At 34.1% G+C, this 23,934-nt stretch overlaps 3 protein-coding genes across 3 annotated transcripts; 1 reads left to right on the top strand and 2 right to left on the bottom strand.

Moving 5' to 3' along the window:
* Window positions 1–3,677: 3,677 nt before the first annotated feature.
* On the top strand, window positions 3,678–6,921 carry LOC100180584 (hydroxylysine kinase-like). The gene is made up of 5 exons (XM_026837089.1): window positions 3,678–4,290; window positions 4,746–4,865; window positions 4,925–5,070; window positions 5,879–6,068; window positions 6,394–6,921. The coding sequence occupies exons 1-5, from the start codon at window positions 4,086–4,088 to the stop codon at window positions 6,819–6,821; spliced, it is 1,089 nt and encodes a 362-aa protein (XP_026692890.1). The 5' UTR covers window positions 3,678–4,085; the 3' UTR covers window positions 6,822–6,921.
* A 3,435-nt stretch (window positions 6,922–10,356) lies between these two features.
* LOC100182980 (ATP-dependent RNA helicase DDX51-like) lies at window positions 10,357–17,830 on the bottom strand. The gene is made up of 13 exons (XM_002130136.4): window positions 17,738–17,830; window positions 17,037–17,460; window positions 15,862–16,012; window positions 15,329–15,468; window positions 14,519–14,700; window positions 14,047–14,148; window positions 13,420–13,545; window positions 12,861–12,882; window positions 12,365–12,544; window positions 11,858–12,005; window positions 11,503–11,599; window positions 10,851–11,016; window positions 10,357–10,560 (listed from the first exon to the last, which is right to left on the bottom strand). Exons 1-13 carry the CDS (start codon window positions 17,758–17,760, stop codon window positions 10,411–10,413), a joined length of 1,911 nt encoding a protein of 636 aa, XP_002130172.1. The 5' UTR covers window positions 17,761–17,830; the 3' UTR covers window positions 10,357–10,410.
* Window positions 17,826–21,052, bottom strand: LOC100180632 (vacuolar protein sorting-associated protein 35). The gene has a single exon (XM_002130211.4). The coding sequence runs from the start codon at window positions 20,981–20,983 to the stop codon at window positions 18,569–18,571; it is 2,415 nt and encodes an 804-aa protein (XP_002130247.1). The 5' UTR covers window positions 20,984–21,052; the 3' UTR covers window positions 17,826–18,568.
* Window positions 21,053–23,934: the final 2,882 nt, after the last annotated feature.

The following is a 23,934-nucleotide window of genomic DNA, read 5'->3' as shown; positions in this document are numbered from 1 at the left end:
ACCAAAAACATAAAGGAACATGTTTAAACTATAAAAATACAAACAAAAATGCATAACATTAAAATATGGTGCATAACATATATAGCTATAGCTGCAGTTTTGCTGGCAAATTGCCGTGATTTTACTTTTTGGCTCTCTAACGTAGCAAGTACACCCGGCACGAAACTTACAGTAACTTTGTAAAAATTTACCTATCGAAGTAACTTCGAGGAAAACAATACTTAGCCACTATCTCTGGTCTCCTCCTTGAATTAATAAGCCACCCTTTTCGGCGTTCAGGGTCTATAGAAAATCTGAAAACGCTAAGACATTTTCTGCTATAGTACTTAGCAGTTAAGAGCTGCATATCCACTCATACTGTATGATAAATGTAGTTTCTATTAAGATTCGTAGGCATGAGCATATACTATACTATATTAACTAATTACTAAGCTGATTGCTGATGCTAGTATTAATCACCATAATATTCGATATTATAAAACAAGATTTATATTAGAATCTCTATTTAGCCTTATCCTACTGTAAAATTAGTTGTGCATTAAAAACAACTGTATAGTTTACGCCCGGAGTTTCGAAACGCATGAGCGATTTTACCGGATATAAAATTAATTCAAGTCATAGCGTAAAAATAATTCAAGTCGTAACGTAGAAATAATTCAAGTCGTAACGTAAAATTAATTCAAGTCGTAGCGTAAAAATAATTCAAGTTGTAACGTAAAAATAATTCAAGTTGTAACGTAAAAATAATTCAAGTCGTAGGGTAAAAATAATTCAAGTCGTAGCGTAAAAATAATTCAAGTCGTAACGTAAAAATAATTCAAGTCGTAACGTAAAATTAATTCAAGTCGTAGCGTAAAAATAATTCAAGTTGTAACGTAAAAATAATTCAAGTCGTAGGGTAAAAATAATTCAAGTCGTAGCGTAAAAATAATTCAAGTCGTAACATAAAATTAATTCAAGTCGTAGCGTAAAAATAATTCAAGTTGTAACGTAAAATTAATTCAAGTCGTAGGGTAAAATTATTTTTTTGTGAGATTAAGATCTAAAAATAATACAACTTGTAATATAAAAATAATGCAACTTAATGCATAAAAGGCCTTTTTTCTTCTTGTATTTTGACCAGGTTGGGCCCCCATACTGCTGCTTCTTTATTGTGCGTGTGTGCTTCTTTATTGTGCGCGGCCTATCTCTTACAATGGAAAACGGCGTGCTAATGATTTTCTTTTGGCGAAATCTCGAAAACGGCTAAAGATTTTTCAAAAGTTCATTTTTTTTCACATACGCACTAATACTTAAAGTTTATTAATTTTTCAAATATTTGTTATCTACTATCGCTCGTTTACCGCAAATAATTATCAAAGTCAAACTCTACTTTATAGCGTATTTTACTCGGAATCGCTGTTTGCTTGTATGAGTTCGCGAGTTTACATGCCACATATGCGGCTTTGTTGTTGTAGAATGTAGTTAGTCTAGTGTCAGACTTTAGAAGTTTTAGTTAATATTAGTAGATTAATGGAAATGAATAAAGTGGTAGTTACAAAAGAATATCTATATACAACTTCCGTTGATTGCTAATTACAGAAATATTACGCAAATTATTATGGAAAGATTGAAAGATCAAGCGATCTATTAACTACATCATACAGATTTGAACCTAAGATTACAAGGGAAGAAAATGAAAAACGCAGACAAAGTTCTGAACATCAAAAATAACTGACAATTAGTGGTGCTTCTGTGGAAATTGTTTTGTAATGCCAACTGAGCATGGGTGAATTTGTTGTTATGAAGCTGCTTGAACCAAAGTTAGTATAGACCAAGTTAGGAAAGGGTTTGTAAAACAACGAGTCTTGTTATTCATTGTCCCGCGTCTATGACGTCATAGTCGCCACCATTACGGAGCCCACCGCATAGCATTTTATCATTGCTGGGTGCTGTTTTTCGTCTAAATAATGCGATTTTTTAAGAACCAAGCACTTCTGCGCATAAAAATGGCTTTCTACTAATGTTATATCTTATCACAATAATAAACCTCACATAAGGAATCAATAAGCTACCTTTTCTGCGTTCCGGGTCTCGAAATCGAAAACGCGAACACCTTATTTGCTAGTAATAGCAGTTTGGAGCTGCATGTCCACTCATGCTGGATTATAAATATAGTATATAATGGTTTTGGAGATTCGTAGGTATGATCATGTACTATTATGTAAACTAAGCTGATTGCTGCTAGTAGTAATCGCCAACGTAAAGTACCCTGTTAAACCACACTGTACGCTGAAAATCAGTCAAAATACTAATTTACTCCACATTAATTCTTAGATATAATATTATATAACAAGATTTATATTAGAAATTATTTTTTTACATTAAAACAACCGTTATAGAACCAAATAAACGGACGCCGACCATGCATTTGTGTAGGGCTGTAGGCGACTCACGCTCTAGTCTATAGGCTCCGTAATGGCGAACAGTGTTTCCGGCCTGACGTGACGTTGGCTTGAACCCATATGCTTGAACCATCATTATCAACTATCCAGCACTCATACAGGCGAACAGTGTTTCCGAGTAAAATACGCTATAAAGTAGAGTTTGACTTGAAAATTATTTGCGTTAAACGAGCGATAGTGGATAATAAATATTTGATGAATTAATAAATTATAAGTATTAGTGCGTCTGTAAAAAAAAGAAAAAAAAAATCTTTGAAAAATTTTTACCCGTTTCCGAGATATCGCCAAAAGAAAACCGTTAGCACTGTAGCGCTTATTCCTGCGTGCGTGCGTGTGTGTGCGAAACACAGAAATAAAAAAGAGTAGAACGCGCAACTTTCCAAAACCGTGATATATTCTTTTTTCTATTCACGTGACCGCCAACTCCGTCCCCATTTCCCTTCGTCTCCATTGTAAAAGATAGGCGCATAGTATTTTTGGACGGTTTTAGCTGTTTATTTTAAAAACTACACCAACTATTCAAGTTTGTTAGGCTAGTTTAGTTATTTGGTACGTTAACGCTTACAGTTTACCACTTGTTTAGGAAATTTAATTATTTAAAAAATTAATTAAAAATTTCAAACAAACGTTTTTTTAGAAATATATATATATTAGAAAATAGTTTTTTTACACAATAACTTTAAATTAAGTCAAAAAACGAAGAAAAACTACACAAAACGTCATCGACTCCATTGACTACAATAGTAAACGGGAACGACCCGCGAAAGAGAGACAGTGTATCGTGCTCTCTCCTTTGCCGACATTGGAGATGCGCCTTCTATTCTTTTTTATTTCTGTGGTGCGAAACGACCCTTTTCATTTGCCTTCTTCTTCCGTTCTCTTTCGAGGTTCGCGTGCGTTCAAAACCGAATCATTACATTTGATTACAATATATACAACGAGCAATAAGCATCGTCGCTACAGCACGCTGTTTTCCTTGAGCACGCTGTTTTTCCACGCACAATTAAGAAGCACCGAGATGCGCCTTCTATTCTTTTTTATTTCTGTGGTGCGAAACGACCCTTTTCATTTGCCTTCTTCTTCCGTTCTCTTTCGAGGTTCGCGTGCGTTCAAAACCGAATCATTACATTTGATTACAATATATACAACGAGCAATAAGCATCGTCGCTACAGCATGCTGTTTTCCTTGAGCACGCTGTTTTTCCACGCACAATTAAGAAGCACCAATGACGTCACCAGAAAAATTGTATAGATAACTCGAAATCGGTACCGTTTTGAACGGAAAAATTGGAATGGTAGATTTAGCTTAGTAAAGACTATCTGCTCATCAATTATAAAATCTGACTTCAGTTTTCTTTTAAATATATCTCTTTCCTAAAGGGTTAATAAATGCCGTGCAACACATACTGTCTCTATGTTATGAAATGCATGCTCTTTCTATCGGTGAAGGCATAATTATACCTGCTACTTCATTTTGAATCGTTTTTGTTTTAACTTTGCATAGTACTAACATATGTGTTTCTATAGATGAGGTATATTCAGAACGTATCTTTAGAAAAATTCTAAACAAGTTTCTTAACACAGAAGAACACCAATTGTTCTATTAAAATTAGATATCTAGCAAATGTTGTGGCAAAAGTTATGGACCACGCCAACGAGTCAGGAACGTTCAACGAATCTGTCCTTAATCTTTCATGCGAAGATGTTGCTGATGCTGTCAAAACATTATACAACGTTACAGTTAAAAGTGTGAAAAAACTGTACGGTTATGATGATCTGAACTTCAGAATAAATTCCCACAATGAAAGTTTTGTTTTGAAAGTTAAGCAACAAAAGTACGACGGAGGTAAGTTCAATTTGGTTTTACATTATTTTAAAGACGAAAATACAAAGCTAACCAGCAATTAAAGCTGTCAGTTTCAAGTTTAAAAATTAAATTCAACAAATACAACCCCGAAGCCATTTAGTCATAAACAGGTTTAAATTACGTTTGTTTCTGCACAACAAAATGAAGTATATTAGGGTGGGGAAAGATGGAACACCTTTTAACTCTATTTTCTCGTCTCATTTAGGAGTAAACAAAGAACATTCCAAAAATTATAAAACCATATCCCAACGACTCCCATAGACCGTTACTATTTGTTTAAAACAAGATTGGTATATTTGGATATTATGTGCTAAAAGTGTCCCGTCTTTGCCCACCCTACTATATAGTTCCGACAAGTTTTGTAAACTAGACCTGCAATAATGGAATCGGGGAAAACAAATATTATAAAATTATAGTCTGAAACTTCTTTTCAGCGAGCCAACAAGCTGTTTTAACGAAAAAGATAATGAAACATTTAAACGCTGATGGTTTTCGAGTTCCGGTGGCTGTCACAACGATCAACGGTAAAGATGTAACAGCGAGCTATGTATTTGGTATGAAATGCATATTAAGCAAATTTAATAACAACTCTATAAAGTGGTGTTTTTTTCAGGTGATAACAAAACTCAAAGACAGTTGGAAATGTTCACGTACTTACCCGGCAAGAGTATATTAGAACTGAAACTGAGCCCTGAAATACTGGTAGATACAGCTAGAGATGTGGGGGTACTTTTCGGATCAGTTACTAAATCCCTTGAGGTAAAAACAGCATTTTGTATATATATTTGTCGTGTATTCGGTGTAGTCGGCAATAATAGCAAGACTGTATTTAGTTTTTTGTTCCAACATATGAATAGTGCAACAGCAACATTCTTCTTTCTTGTATGGATCAGGAACTTCATTTTAAAGGTTTTTAGCAATTAATTGAAAGCCACAAATCCAAATTCAATATTTCCACATCACGAACCATCTTTTTTTACCTAAATTATTGGGTTTGAAATAAGATTCTCATCTTGAATGTTGTTAAATCAGATTATGATTAAAACTGTCGAAATTTTGTAGTTTGCGAGTTTGAATCATCAACCTAGTATATCCCAGTTTAAAAAAAAAATAGCTAAAATGTTTTAAACATATGTCTGACTTTGTCTGATAAAATTAGTTTTAATTTTATTAGAACACCTTTTTAGTTTTAAAGGTATCTATTGTCAAACTTTAAAATGTTTGTTTGTAATTCAATAATGTATACCTCGCGGGTAACTCAAATATAATATATGGTATAGCGCGGGAGAAGATGGGACACCTTTTTTCACTCATCCCATTTGGTAGTAAATAAAGGACATTCAAAAAATTTGAAAACTGTATTCTCACGGCTTCCATATGCCGTTGGTTATTGTTTAACACGATTTGGATATTTAGAGAGTATGTACTGACTACTGTAGGTGTCCTATATTCCCCCACCCTGCTATGTATATAATAATAAAATACCAATATATTGTGTAAATAAAGTTTTCCAACAAACCCTATACCTTCGTATGATTGTCAGTATATACCTATGTTTTATTTACAGAAACTAAACAATTTGCTGTCGATTGAAAACTACGTAGTATCATCAAGTGACATATGGCAAACACAAAACTTCCCTCAAGTCCGATCTTATCTACACTTTGTCAAAGATAAAAATCTCAACATGGTGATTTGTGAAGTTTTTGATGCATTCGCAGCGATGTTTCCAAGTTTAAAAAAACAACTTAATCGCGGTACGTGCAATCGTAAATGTAAGCCATTCTCAAAAGTACAAACTGGCACACAGCAATGGTTAATTGTATGGTTGGTGATTTAGGCATTAGTGCTCACTCGGTTGGAGCTATTTCTCCCAGTTTTTTGCACACAAAGAGACACATAAGCATACAAAGGATAGTTAATTAATTCTTAAAGCCATTGTATTTTAGATATGCTGCGATGGATGAGGTAACAACTATTTAGAATTAAAAATAATTGCCGTAAATGTTTTTCACACTAGGTTCAGGCTTATTTAACAAAAACACGCATACTCGGTTAAATTAAATGGAAACATTGTTTTAGGTTTAATACATGGAGATTTTAGCACCACAAACATCATCGTTGAAAAACTGGGACAAGAAATGGGAGTTATTGATTTTGAAGACTCAACATTGTCTTACAGAGTGTTTGACTTGTCCGTGTGCATCGGATACATGATGGTTTCGGCGCTCGACGTAAAAGCTGACCCTATGCTTTTGATTAAAAATTTGTACCAGGGCTACGCTTCCGTGGCATCGCCGTTAAACTCTGGAGAAAAGGAGATTCTTTTTGTTGCCGTGCAAGCGAGATTGGCCACGTCTTACATAATGTCGCGGTATACGCTGTCGTTGCATCCAGAGAACGAAAAATATCTTGATTGGCAATCGTCAAAATGTCCAAAACTACTTTTGCTTTTGCATTCCAAGGGTAAAGAGCAAACATTGCGTGAATGGGGAGTATTACCGCATTAGGTAATTTTTAAAATAATAATCGAAGTTTTAAAAGTTTAGTACGATGGGGGAAGATGGGACACTTAAGCACATATTGCCAAATATTTCCAAAATCAAAATAGATTGCGGTTTTTGGTTAATACCACGAATTAGTACTATCATTCCATTATTAATTGACAGCAATTTAATAAAATATAATAAAACACACGAGGAGTTATTTAGCAATTCGCACAGCAGGTGAAATTTTACAAGTTAAAAAAAAAACAGGATAAGATGGGACAGTTTAAAATCATTGCTAATTTTCATTAATAAATGTATTTATCATTAGGAATACACGTAAATAACACGAAATAATACCGTGCGCTTTAACTGCAACTTGTAGTTAGCCTACCCAGAGTCCGTATATATGTTTATATATACGGACTCTGAGCCTACCCAATTTAACAGGCTGTGCTAGTTTCTTTGCCATGTAAACTTTATACATATAACTTTAAACCGATATTTTTTTGTTCTTTTTATTTCAAATTAATATCATGTTTACACCTGCCTATTTTCCCTATGCATATATCTCACTTTTTTTACAAAACTAAGACTAGTTTTATGAGACAAAATCAGGACCGGTATTGAAAATTTAACTGTACAAATTATTCAAGGTTGTTTTATGAAGCTATGAAACTTGTAACGGAATACCCATAATTCTAATGTCACGTGTATCCGGCCGGCGGCCATTATTATTATTATCATCGTGTAGACCCCATGTTATCGTAACTGAGTTCGTACTAATCGTACATATACATTAAAAGCTTCTTCAAGGTCACGCCTGCTTATGTAATCGAACCCCAGCATTACAAAACTAGTTTCAGCGTTCACACTTGTAAACTACAAAATTTTATCGGCTTTAGGATTATTTTTGCGACATTCAAAATTAGCACCTTACTATTGCGCAGTTTTTTACCTGTTCAAAAAACTACTGTTTCTATTTTACATATTTTTTAATATATATTTTAAACAGTAATCAGCTTTGTCGCGCGTTTTATATAGTCGTGATATTACTGTGGAATAATGTTGTAACATTTTTTTCTTGATTATCATTAAATGGGGGTTCGTAAAAAGAAAATAAAAAAAGTCTCATCTGACAAAGTGTCCCATCTTCCCCATCGTACTATATTACCACATTAGTTAATTTTAGTACATAATCGAAGTTTTAAAAGTATCTTTGTAACAATGCGTCAAATAAAAACACAACAATAAATTGCAATTCATATTAAAGCATGTAAAAAATTGGGAAAGAATAAAAGCTTTGTTAAAAAACTACAAACTGTACATACAAGTGTGAAAAGTTTTAAAAGGTAAAAAATTAACAAAAATATAACAAAAAAACAGGAAAATGCTGGTTTAACGGCTACAAATAAAGGTGTATGTTCTCTCAGCCAATAATAGATGAAATTCCGCAACGAAATTCAAAGCGACAGAATTGGCAGAGGTCTGTAACAACAATTTCTTAATTATAATCTCTTATTATAATATCGTGTTTTAAACAATTTAACAACGGTCTATAGAAGTCGTGAGTATATATGCGGTTTTATAATTCGTTTAATTTTCTGTTTACTACCAAATGGGACAAAAAAAAGATAAAAAGGTGTCACATCTTACCCCCCTTATACGATATAGTACTTTGGGGGAAGACGAGACACCTTTAGCACATAATATCCGGACATCCTGATTGTATTTTAAACATTTAGCAGCGGTCTATGAGGATCGTGCATGAGGATACGGTTTTGTAATTCTTTGAATGTTCTTTGTTTACTACCAAATAAGGTCAAGAAAATAGAATGAAAAAGTGTCTCATCTCCCCACCATCTTACTAGCCTACTTAATAAACTGGCCAGGCAAATCAAAACGTTATGTAATTATACTGTACGACGTACACGTACATGTAGGCTACATCGTGGTTAGCATTGCAACCAAATTACGTTGAACTCGGCGAAATTCAGTTCATTGTAGAATTTCGTAGGCTTAGGGGAAACCAAAGTAATTTAATTATTCAATTTTATTATTAATTAATGCAAATTACAAGTCCCTTATAATATGTTACCCTTATCTGAAGTTTATTTATTACTTACTGTGATATTTCATTTGACCGCATTGTCCAATAAACTGTTTTGTAATTGAATTCTTCACGCAATACCCATTGCAAATCACCTACACAAGTTTAAATAATTTAATCGACCTTTTACTATAGAAACATTATATGTAAAAAGTATATATTATAATAATTACCGTGTAGTACTTTACGATCTGTTGAGGCGTAAGATTTTCGGAGTAAACTGAAATGCAGGAAATTATAATATTAGTAAGGTACGTTCGGACAGGAACAAGTTACGATACTTTTAAAATATACATTTTCTGGTATTCCATTTAGACGAATACAAATATTACTACATTATTGAAAGAATTCGAACGGTCCAATAAAGTGCTAAAGGCGGTAACTGTTGTCTATTTACTCTATTAGATATCCTTAATAAAACCGCCTAAAATTAAATTTAAAAAATATTAACAAATACTGAACCCACAAACGTTCGAGAAAACAACTATATTATACTCATGCTATATATAATGTTTTAAAAAGACCTGCACTGCAGGTCATGCCAGATATACTTTACCTGTACAACGTAATAAGACTTACCTGGAATTGTTAAAATGCAAAGCAGCACGAGTACACTTGTTAACAGCAGAGCTTTATTGTTCATCATCTTTAAATCTCAATAACTTGTAGTAGGTTAGTTGTCACAAATAACTTTGTTTCTATATCTTCTGCTGTCGAAGAAGCGACTCCCGTTATTTATATCTGTTTATCGAGTTCTTCGATACCGTGTGAATGAATATACTTTGGTATTCACCGTCTGCGCGTCCGGAGTTGAATTGTTAGCTTTTTTGATGATACGTCACCATTACAGTGAAATTTTCCCATTCAATGACTATTTGAGGCGAAGTGATGTAATGGGCAATTTTTAAATAAAAGTTGGTACCGGGGTATTCCGAAATTTTATATCCAAATATAGTAATAATGTGGTAGTCAGGTATTGCATCTGACGAGTCTCTTTTTACAAACCCTTTCAGGTTAACCATGATAATTTGCGCAGCTGTGGGCTGAAGAAACAGTGGTTCGCAACGTGATAAACAGATAATAACAGGAATTTAAAGTTTCCCGAGGTAAAAATACATTCTAACATATTTCCGACGAAACCAATACCGGAGGTGGTCATTTTGGATCATATTTAATTGAAACACACAAGACGAGTAGAGGTCGTCCCCATTCACGTCACATCCAACACGTCAGTCCGACGTTCCTTGCAACCTATTTCTTACGTCATCTGTATACTTCGTTAACGCAACGATTTTTAGTCACACGTTTTTCTGAACTTATTCATTTTCTTCAATCGCATTAGCACAAGTGTGTTACAGCATATCGTGTTATGAATATTACCGAGGGTATTTAACATAACACACACTTCCCTTTCTTGACCAAACAAAGACTTAGCATTCGAACGACAAGTAAAGGATTTATGGTTTATTTCAAGATCTAGTCTTGGTAGTAATATTGATACTTCTACCGTTTGAGTGTTTTCATTTTCTCAGCTACCATTGGTAAAACCTGTTCGTATATTGAAACCATTTTTTGAGTAGATTCTTTTGGAATTTTCATTGTTTTGACTTTACATTTGCCGGCGTCTGCGATCATCTTTTTAAAGTGGAATATCTGAAACAAAAAAATGTTATTATTACAAGTAATTTTATTAATAAAATAAATTGGTTTAAAAAAAAATACTTGAGAGATACCAATGTTGGTGGAAAAACGGTTGATTGATATTATTCAATAATAAAAAGTCTAAACAATAAGCAATGGATGAAAGTTTTGCTGGCAAGTCTAAACTTGTCAACTGAACACTAGGAGAGTTTTGGTTTAAGTGTTAGTAACAGTTTAAGAATTGACATGTAAGATGAAAAAAAAGTTTTAAAGTATAAATTGACAAGACACCAAAACCCTACTTCTTGTTTTCTCAGAAGTGTGTATGCTGTACCAGTGGCACCTGCTCGAGCTGTGCGACCGATTCGATGTATGTAAGTTTTAATGAGCGGTGGTACGTCATACAATATCACATGTTCAACACAAGGCACATCAAGACCGCGAGCCATCGAATCAGAACATACAAGCCTGGAAACACGGAAAACATTATAATAATGTCCACTTATTATTTATCCAAGAATTATTGCAGCGTTTTTTTAAACAAACACTCGACTTTTCTAAAGAAAATTATAGAACGGGAATGAAGGAGACAAAGAATATTTTAATGTCAAAAAAGTCTGGCATTCATGTTAAAAATTAACTGTGAAAGTGGGTAAGAGTGTTGTGTCAACACTGTCAACCTCATCGGCGTTGTGAATCACCATGGTGTTGTTAGTAGAAACCAAACTGTATATCAGTGGCACCAGTATAAGGTGTTAAAAATGGTTGTTAAAGTTTTCGTGTTGTAAACTACATCATGTATGGTAACTGGTTAAAAGATGAATTACACGTCAAACAGAAACATAAGCCCACAAACATTAAGCTTCGAACCCAGAAGTAGGTACGGCGTGGGATTAGTATCACTATATGGTTTGTTTGAACTCAATTTCAACAAAACCAAACGCCATTACTTACACGTTGATTTTTCCAGAGATAAAGTCTTTCAAAACTTTGCCACGTTTCGATGAAGGTAAATGGGAAGCAAACTCGGTGCAAATGAATTCCTTTTTCCCTGTAAGAACATGGAATTTTTCATCATACATAATAAAGAATTCATAAGATAAGCCCACGTTAACACACATAATGAAATGACACAGAAACAATAATTTATTAAAACGATTAAAGCTGAAGATTGAAAGTCAACAGTTAAGCCATGAAAACCAGGGGTTATTGGTTCGTCTGGTTGGGTGTAAGAAAATGTACCGCTGGCATTTGCAGTAGCGTTTAAGTGAAACCAAAAAACTTTCTGTCATGAATGATCCCATCTTACCTTCTTTATCAGCATACATCTGTATAAGCATGGATAACTTCCTGGTAGTTTCAATGGAACCAGCAAAACATAAAACTCGAGTTTTGTTTAACACCAAGTTTAATGTGATGAGTGGTTTCTCACCAGCAGTACAATGTATCATGTATTGCTAAAATAAAAATATTTAAATATTAAAACAGAACCATTACTACTATACCATACTTTTATGTTGTGTGGCAGTACAGTTTTTTTTTTATAAGTTGAAATAAATACTATCTATCATGAAGTTAAGTGGTATAAGTACTATCTATCACCATCATTAAAGCGCATACCAACAAAAAGACTTTTATAAATATAGAAATGCTCAAATGTAAATTAAAGGTAACACCTACTGAAGAATGTTTCGCTTTTTTGAAACTTTGATGGTATTCGTATATTTACATCACATTTGAGCATCTCCATTTATCCACATATACAGTACAAATGTAATATTTGGTTGGTACGCCTCTTAAATAATCACCCACCCACCTCCAAGCCATCAGGTGTTGCATATTTTCCAATGAAGTCATTTTCTTCTACGTCACACTTCATGTTGTTGTCTTGTACAGGTTTAACAACGGCAGCAAACAAGCGAGGTTGAAACAAATTAAGTTGTTGCAATTTCTCGGGGTCAGCACTTAAAGTTGCTGAGAAAAGTAGTTTCTGCAACTGTATCAGATTTCTCGATTAAAAATTATTGAACATACATGCTACTTTGATTTATCCGAAACTCTGAAAGATATCATACATAAAACAAACAATATGGACACATGGCTTCTGTGGACCAGGACTTTATAGTTAATATGAAATAAAAATGTTTTAAATATAAATATACATAAATATATATATATATATGGTGTTTATTTTTATTTTCATGGTATTAACATTTTAACCAACTGAGCTTTATTTATTGAAGCGTTATCACCGGGTATAACATAGAACACTCCTAGCTGTTTAAACAACAACATAATCAAACTAAACTTACCGGTATTCGATTCTTGGTGACACTGTAAACAAATGTGATTTATATACGAACATCTTACAGAAACAAACAAAAGAGTTTTTAAATTACATATATATATATATACATATACTACAAAAAATAAAAATAAACTGGATAGCAGAAAAACAGAGTTTTGTTGAGAACATACAGATAAATAAATATATTTTAATAATATTTTAATTTCACTAAATGGGTAATATTTTAATTTCACTAAATCAAAACTATAAAGCCTTCTTAACATTTTAAATATACATGGCATAAATGGTTTGTTTGTATTATTGTATTCATTAAACCACTTGGATGAACAAATAAAACTAAAATGTTGTTAAATCAAACCACTGTGTATGTGTCATATGAGAGGTGTAATGTGAACACAGTATAACTTGTGTAAACACTTTCCTGCTGGTGGTGTCTCTAAAATTAGCAATACAACATAATATCCATGTAGTCGAGAACCACATGAAATCATTAAGTATATATGTAGCTTTACTAGCTTACTTGGACAAGTCACGCTTTAAATTGAGTTGAAATATTAACAAACCTTTTTAGAGCCAGATGTTGCGGGAGTGGTTTGAAAGAATCTTTGTAAACTTTCTGTTCCACTAAAGTCAACCATCGTTGGTGGATTTGTTCCATCATGCGATCGGCTTCATCTATTACAAGAAACCTGTAACAACAAGATGTTATAAATAAATAGTATGTCTCTACAGTTGCAAAACAGTAAAACCATTTAAACTGTTAAGTAAAGGGACCCATACACTCAGCATAGATATAGAACAATACTTTACAACACAATTTTGAAGAGGTAAGAACTGGCAACAACATACATCTCTGTACACACACTTTTATTTCTATTTGAAGCTTAACTTATTTAAAATAAATGGCTTGTTTGTCTGCTCGGTGTAGCAACCACGCTTATTTTCTTCTAACTAAATAAAATTAAATGTAAATATATTTTTAACTGTAAGCGTGTTTTAACAACTGTTGTTTTGTCGCTATATCCTGTCTTTTCGTTTAAAATATTCTTAAATCTTCATTACCATAATCGAAGAGACAAATAAAAGTTATTGTTATATTGTTATCTGTTATATGCAAAAATATTAATGAGTGATAGTTTTGGAGCATACCTAAGCCAATAACTAAAAAATACATTTCACCGTTTACCAACCTTAATTTATCCAAGCTAAATGCACTAGTCTGTGAAAGATGATCAGCCAAACGACCAGGTGTTGCTACGACAATATCTGCTGGACAAGCTAAACCAGTTTTTCTAAAACACAAGAGAATATAATCACTAACAGCTTCATTCTTGGTGGCTTCCTCATAAACAAGTAACAAGGTCACCACAAATGATGTGCAATATAATGAATATATAACCCTGCATGGGCTGTGTACCTTCACCTGCTATGGAATATTATTTTTTTTGCATTTTGGTTATTTGTTTAGGTTAATAGCACATAAACACACGAATTCGATCAAGTTATACCTTCTAACCAATGCTGTTAAAAATCTAATAAAACAATTTTACCTTTGAAAACACAAATGCAAATAAAATGCAAAAACTTATTAAAAACATTATTTTTTGGACAAATAGGTGGCAAATAACTTAAAAACCACAAAAACTGATCAAAATCACCCACCCAAAATTAAGTAATGCTCGTTGCTCTTGAAGTAAGGATCCCTTGGCAGCTGTGATGAGAATACACTTAAGTTGTGTGTTTCGACATAATGATACGAACACTTTGTAAATTTGCGCTGATAATTCTCGGGTGGGGGAAACCACCAAGGCTCGAGTAGCAGGAACAACTCTTTGTAGCAACGCCTGTTAAAATGAATTTTTAGTGAAAAATTTATTTTTTAAGTATTTTTATCATTAAACAGCAATAATAGACATAGAAAACTTTTATTTTAAATTCTTTTAGTCCCAAAGTAAATTTATACGATAAATTAAATGATCCAGATTTTTTAAACAGTTACCTACTTACCTTATTCGTTAGGTTAATAAGGTTAGTTTTAAAATAATCAACTTTTAAGTTAAATTTGCTGGCTAGGAATGTTAGGGTCTGTTTGCAAGAAAAACCATTGGTTTATAGACAAAAAGTTTAAATGGTAATTTAAATTTGATGGAAACCCAATATATCGTCACAATACCTTTTGTTGAGCAAAAAGTTATATATTTTATTACTAAAAACAACACTAACAGGGAAATGCTTCCAAAGAAAACCAAATTTGAGATGATATATTAAAAAATACCCGGACTAATAATGTTTATGTAACATGTGGTAGCCAGTTGCAAATTGATGACTCCTTGTATTTAAAATGTTAAATCATATTGGAGCATTTTTACTTATATACAAATCCTGATTTTGTTGGCTTGTCCCCTTAAGGTTACAGTTTAACAGGATAACAAATAAAAAGATAAAATGAAGAGTACAAATAGTGGTAGGCACCTGAACTATAGGAAGAGCAAATGCAATTGTTTTGCCACTGCCAGTGGGAGCGCTTACACACAAATCTCTGGGAGGGAAAAGTTGATGTGAAATACTTCTTTGTGCATCTCGTAGTATGTAAGGAATCACTTTTTGTTGCACTGTAAGTTACAGAATGCATGAATGAAAGTTTGCACCACCTCTAAGCAGTAAAATTGCCACAGACATTTTTTGGAAGTCTGAATTAAATGTGGATGTAATTCGGATTTGAATATAAAAAAAACTTAAATAAATCCTGTAAAAATTGCTACATAATGCCAAAATCCTGTAAGAACAGCTGAGGTTTCCAAAACCGCATTTTAACTGGTAATTTGGGCAGGGATACCCCAAAGCAACACCAAATCAGACAAAATCTATTTTCTTTGATAGAATCACATTCAAACATTGATTGACGTTGACGTTAAAACCAACAAAAAACGTGGCTTGTTTTAAAAGAACATAAAGAACAAAAAAAAACTTTTCACTTTAAACACCTAACAAAAGTAGTGGTTTACCAGGAAATAGCTGAGTTATTCCAATATCCTTTAAGTTTTGAATAAGAACTTGATCAATGTTCGGTTGTATATCGGATGTTGAGATTAATTCAGATTTCACATCATTAATGATGATGCGATTGGTTATCCATTCAGGAAGATGCCTGGTCACCTACAAAACTTTTAAGTTAATAAAAACACACACTTCATGCACACCCTTGTTCTCATTAGAAGTTTAGCTTGAAAATAACTAAACATAATAATTAGGCATAATAAGACACAAAGAACTCAATTTGCAACTTTTATCACCACAAACATTTCCATACGTTTCCAAAAGATGAAATGTATCACTTGAGCTTTAACCTCCACTCAATTAGCGACAGTTTATTGAATAGTAACAGAAAAACTGTCAGCAATTGCCAACATGAGTTTCCAGGGTTGGATATATTGCACAAACACACATGTTTAAGTTTAACAAAAGTTCTAATATGTCAGTGCTATTGTGATTGATGAATGAATGAATGTAACTTACTATATCTTCGCGTGGCCGGAAAACAACAGTCCTTAGCACACGAGTTTAACACCTCGTGCCAGCTTACGAGTTACCATGTATGTTACTTTGTGGGTGATTATTTTTTGGGGGATTTTTTTTTTATGTATGGCTGATAATTTAGACAACCCATTAGTGACCACTGAGTTGGAGCAATTGCCGTTGAGTGCCTTGCCCAAGGACACATACGCCCAAAATGGTAGCAGCATCGAGCCTTGAACCCATTACCTCTGGGTTACAGGCGGGCGCGCTAACCACTATACCACAGCGCCGGGCAATTGATGTAATGTAAACGATTATCATGCTGCATAATGATTAACACAAAAGTAGAAAAGTTGAAATGTAATAACGGTGTGTGTGTGCATAATTATAAAACATCGTAAAGGTGACCTTTCTAATGTTCAACATTCGAAATAATTCTTCCTAGATTTGCGCTTTGCACCTACATATGTGAGTATCCAGAAACGCTACTGCCACCAAAACTTATTGTTCATAGCCCAAAGTTCGCTAATTTGGTTGCGAAGTAAGTTTTGTATATCAAAACTGGTTCATAACTTCATAATGATTAAAAAAAAACAAATTTTGGAGCATTATAGAATAAAAATAGAAAGTCAATATCTGTATACACTAAAGGAAAGTAGCCCACCTTAGTTTGATGCGATTCAACATCTTCACCAAGAATTTGAAAACCTAGTTCTTTCTTTTTAAGCCCTTCTTTAAACTGTGAGAGTGGGTCATATGGGTTTTCAGATGAAATAGTGTTGCTTATAACATTGTTAGTCTCTTCTTTTTTATCAGGTTTTGAAACAGTTTCACACTTTTGTACATCTTGACATGCTTCGACTACCACACCTGTTTTTTCAATGAAAGGCAACGTTTGTACAGAAAGTTTTGCCACTTCATCCTTACTATCTTTTGTTTTTTTTCTTTTCTTCTTTTTCTTTTCATCACTTAGTGTCAACTTTTCTGAGACCACTTTCTGGATTTTTGCCTTTTTCTGTAGTTCTAACAGCACAGTTTCAGCATTTCTTTTTCGATTAATCTCTTTGTTTTCTTTTTCTCCTGTGTATCTTAAAACGAAAAAAAATATTTATATATATATTATAGGCTATATACTAGTTTTTAAAAATAATCACCAATAAAAAATTAGCCTACGTTTGCACTAAGCACAATATTACATTTAAAGTTTACATAAACCAAAAAATGAAATCTTTACTTTAAATAACTGAGCTGGTTTTTTAGAACTTTTTTGGTTGCTAACCAAATATATCACACAATATCCACACCAACTAATGTTACACTGATACACTTAAAACGGATAAATTAACAACTTAAAAGTAAATATACCTGTTGATAAGGAAAAGAGCCATTATATATGACAGCAGTCAATTTCTTCCCAACTCAACCAAATTTTTAAATTTTCTAATAACTAAACCTTATGGATTTAAGACAACATATTTAATCATCAATAACAATAAATGGCAACAATCAATTTTAAAATAAAATGTTTTTTATTCATTGAAATATAATTTTAAAATATTCAATAATTCTGAATTTTTCGATCATCATGAAATGGTAAATAAGCATAATATCATGGTGGGTGGTAATTTCTGTATGAAACATAAACAGTTGTTACATATATATATATATATATAAAAAGGCCAGAGGATCCTATAAAGTCATTTATTCGTTATTGCTAACAATCATACTACCATACGTGACGATACGTCCATACAATAAGAATTTGGACCAATGTATAACATTAGTTGAATACTTAAAAGACATGTGAAAAATGTGTTGAGCAGAATGCACAGATTGATATTGTTACGTTTTATACCATTTAAAACTGCTACACTGATTTCAAACATCTATACAACATTGGGAGAGACTTTTTGTAAGTTTAAGTTGGCAATGCAATTTAGTAGGAATACCAGAGAAGTTCCAAGAGCTAACATAATATGATTGAATACACTTGAAATATGGATGGGTGTATGTTGGGACATTTCAAGTAAAGAATTCCTTTTGTCAACATATTAGAACATTAAACGATTAAAGTAACAGTATAACTTACAAAATTTCTTGACAGATACAACGAAACACAAATAGCAGAACACTTAATTAAAAAAGATAAGAAATGATAAATATTTTTTTATACATGTTAATTAAATGAAAATTAGTTTACAGCAAAATTCCTTCAAAAAGTTTTTCACCATCATTGGTTAGATCTTTTTCCTTTGAATTTTCTACAAGTTGCTGAATGTGTCTTAATGTATTGTCAAAGTGAATCTGAATGACTTCACAGTCAGAACTTTCCAGTCCTCCAAGTTCCTCTCTAATTTTAGCAATAAGTTGGTTCAGCAGGTCCACAGTGATTCCAGTGCATCCACGTTCATAGAAGTAAATATACTTGTTCAGAATCTCCACGAACAGTTGAAGCTGTACAGCAGGCTCCATGCATTGGTTGGCTGTGCGGATGGCCTTCTTCAAACACTCAACAACACGACGCGATTCTCGCATCTCCTTTTTATCGGTTTCTTGTGTGCAACCCGACCAGAATAGATGGGCAACATGGGCAACAGCTCTTGACTGATCTGGCTTCTTCAGCAAACGAGATGCAGCATGAGCACACTGAGTTCTTAGTGGAGCATGGCTTTCCTCAGAGAAGCATTTACACTTTTCAATAGTGCTGACTAATAGCATAACCGCAGCCAGTTGAGCCCTGCTATCTGCAATTTCCTCTTCATATATTGAGAACGCTTGTGAGATAAACTCGTATGCAACTGCTTCATGATTTTCAAATTCCAGCTCAGATGCAGCAAGCGCACCCTGAAGAAAGAGGCGAATGGGGAGTTCACTGTACTCGGCCTGACACAAAGTGTTAATCACGGAACGACATGTTTCAAAGATCTTCTGACACTTTTTCTGCCATGCAGCATCCTCTTCCTTCTGTTCTTTAAATCTTAAGGTAAGTGAATAAGAAGCACATACTACAGCGGGAAAAGTGAAACGCATTCGTTTGTTTCCTCCTTTAGCAAAGTGAGATTGTGCTTTCCTAAGAATTTGAAAATGTTGATCTGGATCATCAGAGTACAACATGTGGGCAAATCGACCCACCAATCCTTGTTCTTCAATAAAATCTTCTTCATCAATATCTGCTGGCTGATCTGCCTGATCTTGGATAAGTGGAGAAACCAGCATTAAGAATAAATCAGTTTCTTCTGGTGAAGACACAACAGTGTTGTGATCCAAGGCATTGCTTACCATGTTTACAGCAATTTTCTTCCTTGACTGATAATCCAAATGCTCATAAAGTGGTGCAAAGTACTGTAGCTGCAGAATGGTTAAAATGTTATTGTAGATTGTGATCGGTACTTGCAGAAGTTCACACATTTCCTTACACAAATGGCTGCCATTCATCACCAACTCAACGTTTCTAGTTTCAAAAACCTGTACAGTGGCTTCTAAAACCCTGTCCACATAATCTGTCCTCTCAGGGTAGCAGTTGAATGCAAGGTTAACAAGTGCAGTCTGCATTGACACAACATCTTCTAATTTCATCTGTGGACGAACCTCAATGATGTTGGCAATCTGTTCAGAGAAGATGTCAAATAGCATAACATCGTTTGGAATACCTGTTCCATCATCTTTGGTTGCAAAATGTGATAACCGATCAATAAGAGCAATGATAGTGTTCCTGATGTTAACTTGTGGGTGTAGGTCCGCACACGCTCTCAAGAAACTCCGTAGTGTCTGCAGATGAAATTCATCAGGGAAGACTTGTATGATGCACTCCATCAAATACTCCTGTGCTATCGGGTCCCTGCAACTTACAGCTTGTTCCAGGATCCCATTCAACACAATCTTTCTGTAACTATTTACATCAACTGCTTCAAGTTGACTTAGTCGAACCAGGTTAGTTCCAACAAGAATCCTAAGTTCCTGTCTCTCTCGCTCCCGTCTCTCCTTTTCCCTGCTGTGTCCAAGATGTTGCATTCTCACCCATAGCTTGTTCATCTCGGCAAAGTTAAGCAAAATAAAGTCAATGGAATTTTGAATGGTGGCTCCTTTATCACCATTGTCTCCTTTTTGTTCCCCATCACATGTGTCTGGTAAAACATTCTTTGTACACTGTAGTAGGTAGTTCCTCAAGAACAAGCCACGTAACGGGTGCTGCACACCTCTGCACATCTCAACAAGATCTTTAAGTATTGCTTCACAAGAACCAGGCTTCACCTTAATATACACAACACCTACAGTCACCAGTAAATACAGACGTGGAATTATGTTCCCAGCATACTGCACCAGTTCGTACAAGTCAGAAACCAGCCTACCTTTCTGAAACTCATCCGTCAAGTAGATTTGCAAGTGCCGAAGTTCATCACACACTGCCATATACAGCTCATAATAATTCTTTGGAGTTAGAGCAGAAGTTCGGAGTTCCTTTAACAAATCTGAGGCATGTTTTAAGCCATCCATCAGCTTGTTTTTGTCAAGTTCTCGTTTCATGTGGAAACTTTCCCTTTTAACTACTTGAAGCGCTTCATCCAGGAGCCGCTCCTGCTCCTCTGAGTTTGGAAGTGCACTTTCTCCCATTATGTTTTACAAAAGTTAAAATAAACTTTACTACAGTAAGTCACCTTAAAAATTATTTAATTATTAGAAAGTTTATAATAAAAATAATAATTTTAGTTATAGAAAGTGATGTATGACAGTATCATACAGCCATTGGCGAAATGGCGGGTACCTAATAAAACTAGGGGTTGCAAATATTTTGGTTATTTCGACCAGAAACGCTACGCGGCCACGTCCAATAGATGTCAAATGACCATACGAGCTTAACAAACCAAATTTTAGTCTGATACCTTGAATGGTTTTTGAGTTATGGTCAAAAAACCATTACGCGGTTGCAGATATTTTGGTTATTTCGATAACTTAAAAAACCATTTGAGGTATCGGACCAAAAGTTGGTTTGTTAAACTCGTATGGTCATTTGACATGTATTGGACCTGGCCGCGTAGCGTTTCTGGTGAAAATAACCAAAATAACTGCAACCGCTAAACCGCATGCAACCGTTTGCAACCTGTAGTTTTATTAGGGACCTGCCATTGGCCACCAAAATACCTTAAATATAAAAGGGAAACTCTGCTATGAATAAAAAGTATGGGGACAATTGAATTTGTTTATTTATCATAAACACATTGTTATTTTCTAGAAAAAATAAAGAGTAACAAATTTAAGCTAAAGAAAAATATAAAAAATTCCGGTGCTAGTAAAGATGGGTAATCCTTTAGCTGGTGGCCACCTGAAATTTTGGTTTCAAAATGTTTTATAGCCCTCACTGATACCTGCTGTTTAATTTAAAAAAAAAAACTCGGACGATCATGTCGAAAATAAACTTTAAAAATGCGTAAAAACATGCTTTGTCACCGTAATTCGTCTGATTTGCGTAAGGTTAACGATTTATTACGTCACAAACGCGGTCTGTTGCGTCACAATAGTGGTATATAACATACGTTACGGGCGTTATAACCTTGTTTTTTCCCACTGTTTTAACGTAGGAATCAAACGTAACAATACGCATTTTATGACGTAATAATTCAATTTTGGTTTAATTCATAACGGCTGGTATGGAAAATACGGTGACGCAGCACGATTTCGCGCATTTTTAAAGTTCATTTTCGACACGGACGCCCGAGTTTTTTCAAAAAAAAATTATACAGTGGGTATCAGTGAGACCTAAGGAACATTTTAAAACCAAAATTTTAGGTGGCCACCAGCTAAAGGATTACCAAAGATGTTCCCCCCATCACCTTATTTGCCAACCACTAACCCCTAACTACCAACCCCTATCCGATCGTGCCCTATAAAAACCACAAACCCCAGAAGTAGAACCCCCTAACCACCAACCTCTAACACTTTCTGGTGCTAGTGAAGAATCTCCCCCCACCTTATTTGCTAACCACTAACCCGGCCCTGGGTAACCCCTAGGTTAGGGGGTTAGATGTTGATGGTTAGGGGGTTAGTGGTTATAGGGGTTAGTAGTTATAGCGGTTAGTGGTTAATGGTTAGCAAATAAGGTAGGGGGAGACCCTTCACTAGCACCCAAAATCCCCCTTTCTTTACAATGCAGAATTTCCCACTCAATTTCTGCCTATTAACTCATTACTCTTTCCCTTTTGGTGTTGATTTGCAAATTTAACGTGTTATCTAGCTTGATCCAAAGTTATTATGAAGACTAAGTTAGGCAGTCGATTAAAATAATGATTCTTGTTTTCACATTGTTTAGCCCTTGTGACGTCACAGTCTACCATTTTCGATCTTTCTACACATCATTTTACTAGAGAAGGGTTCTACTTTTAGCACTTAGCAAAGTGAACATTGAAGTCTCAAAATGTTTATTAGATCTCACTGGTACCAGCTGTATATATATATATTTTTTATAAAACATCGGTCGTTCATATTGAAAAATAACTTTGAAAATCCGAAAAAATGCTGCGTCGCAATATTTTGCAGGCGACATGTCATGAATTGAACAAACGTAAGATTATTATGCCATAACCAAGAATGCATTATTTATTTAAAAACAAAGTACGATGGTTACGTCATAGTTATTAAGCACGTTGTTGAGCACATTAGTGGTCACATAGATCCTTTTGAGCACGTCAGTGGACATAAAGATCCTTTTTCGTCGAGCAGTTGTTCTTGTTGTTGTTTTTAGACGACTTTTTTCCGCACTTACCTCAATTTTTAATTCTAGCATTTATTGTTTAATCTCTTGATTGCAATAAAAACATAATATATATTTGAATGAATGAATGAATGAAATTTATTTCGTCTCTTCGGTCACGATAACAAAGAACAAGAGAGTTGACAAAAGCGAAAAGACGGGTAGTAACGGTAAAACAACAGTTGTTAAAACACGCTTATTGATAAAAAAGAAAGAAATATTGTTTTGAATAAAAGGCGTGACCGTTACACCCTACAGACCAAAGAGATTAAAACCAGATAGATTGGTTTTAATCTCTTTGCTACAGACGATACAATGTAAAAACTTTGTTAAGAACATTTAATTAAACATATTAAGGTTCTAATTGGAAGAAAAGTGTGCGTAAGGACACAACCCGTACAATGCGGGGAGTCAGCCTTAAAGGAAATTGATCCAAAGATTGGAGCATGATGGAAAAACAAAACCCCCGAAAATAAATTCCACCAAAGTTAACAGTAAACAGTTTCGAGTGCGCACTTATGTAAGATTTAGAACGAGTGCATTACACTAATACACATCACATTTTAAAAGAACTTAGAATAAAAACAAGAGATCACAGATCTAATGAATGAACACGTTTTAAACTAATTAGCATAAGATAGTAGAGTCGGGGAAGATGGGACACCTTTAACACATATTATCCAAATAGCCTGATCGTGTTTTAAACAATTAACAACGGTCTGTGGAAGTCGTGAAGATACGGTTTTATAATTCATTAAATGTTCTTTGTTTACTACCAAATGAAAAGAGAAAACAAAATGAAAATGTGTCCCATCTA

The sequence above is a fragment of the Ciona intestinalis genome, chromosome 12 (genome assembly GCF_000224145.3).
Source record: "Ciona intestinalis chromosome 12, KH, whole genome shotgun sequence".
NCBI lineage: Eukaryota > Metazoa > Chordata > Ascidiacea > Phlebobranchia > Cionidae > Ciona > Ciona intestinalis.
The sequence above is the reverse complement of the archived record's forward strand: the minus strand, read 5'-3'. Positions and strand labels throughout refer to the sequence as shown.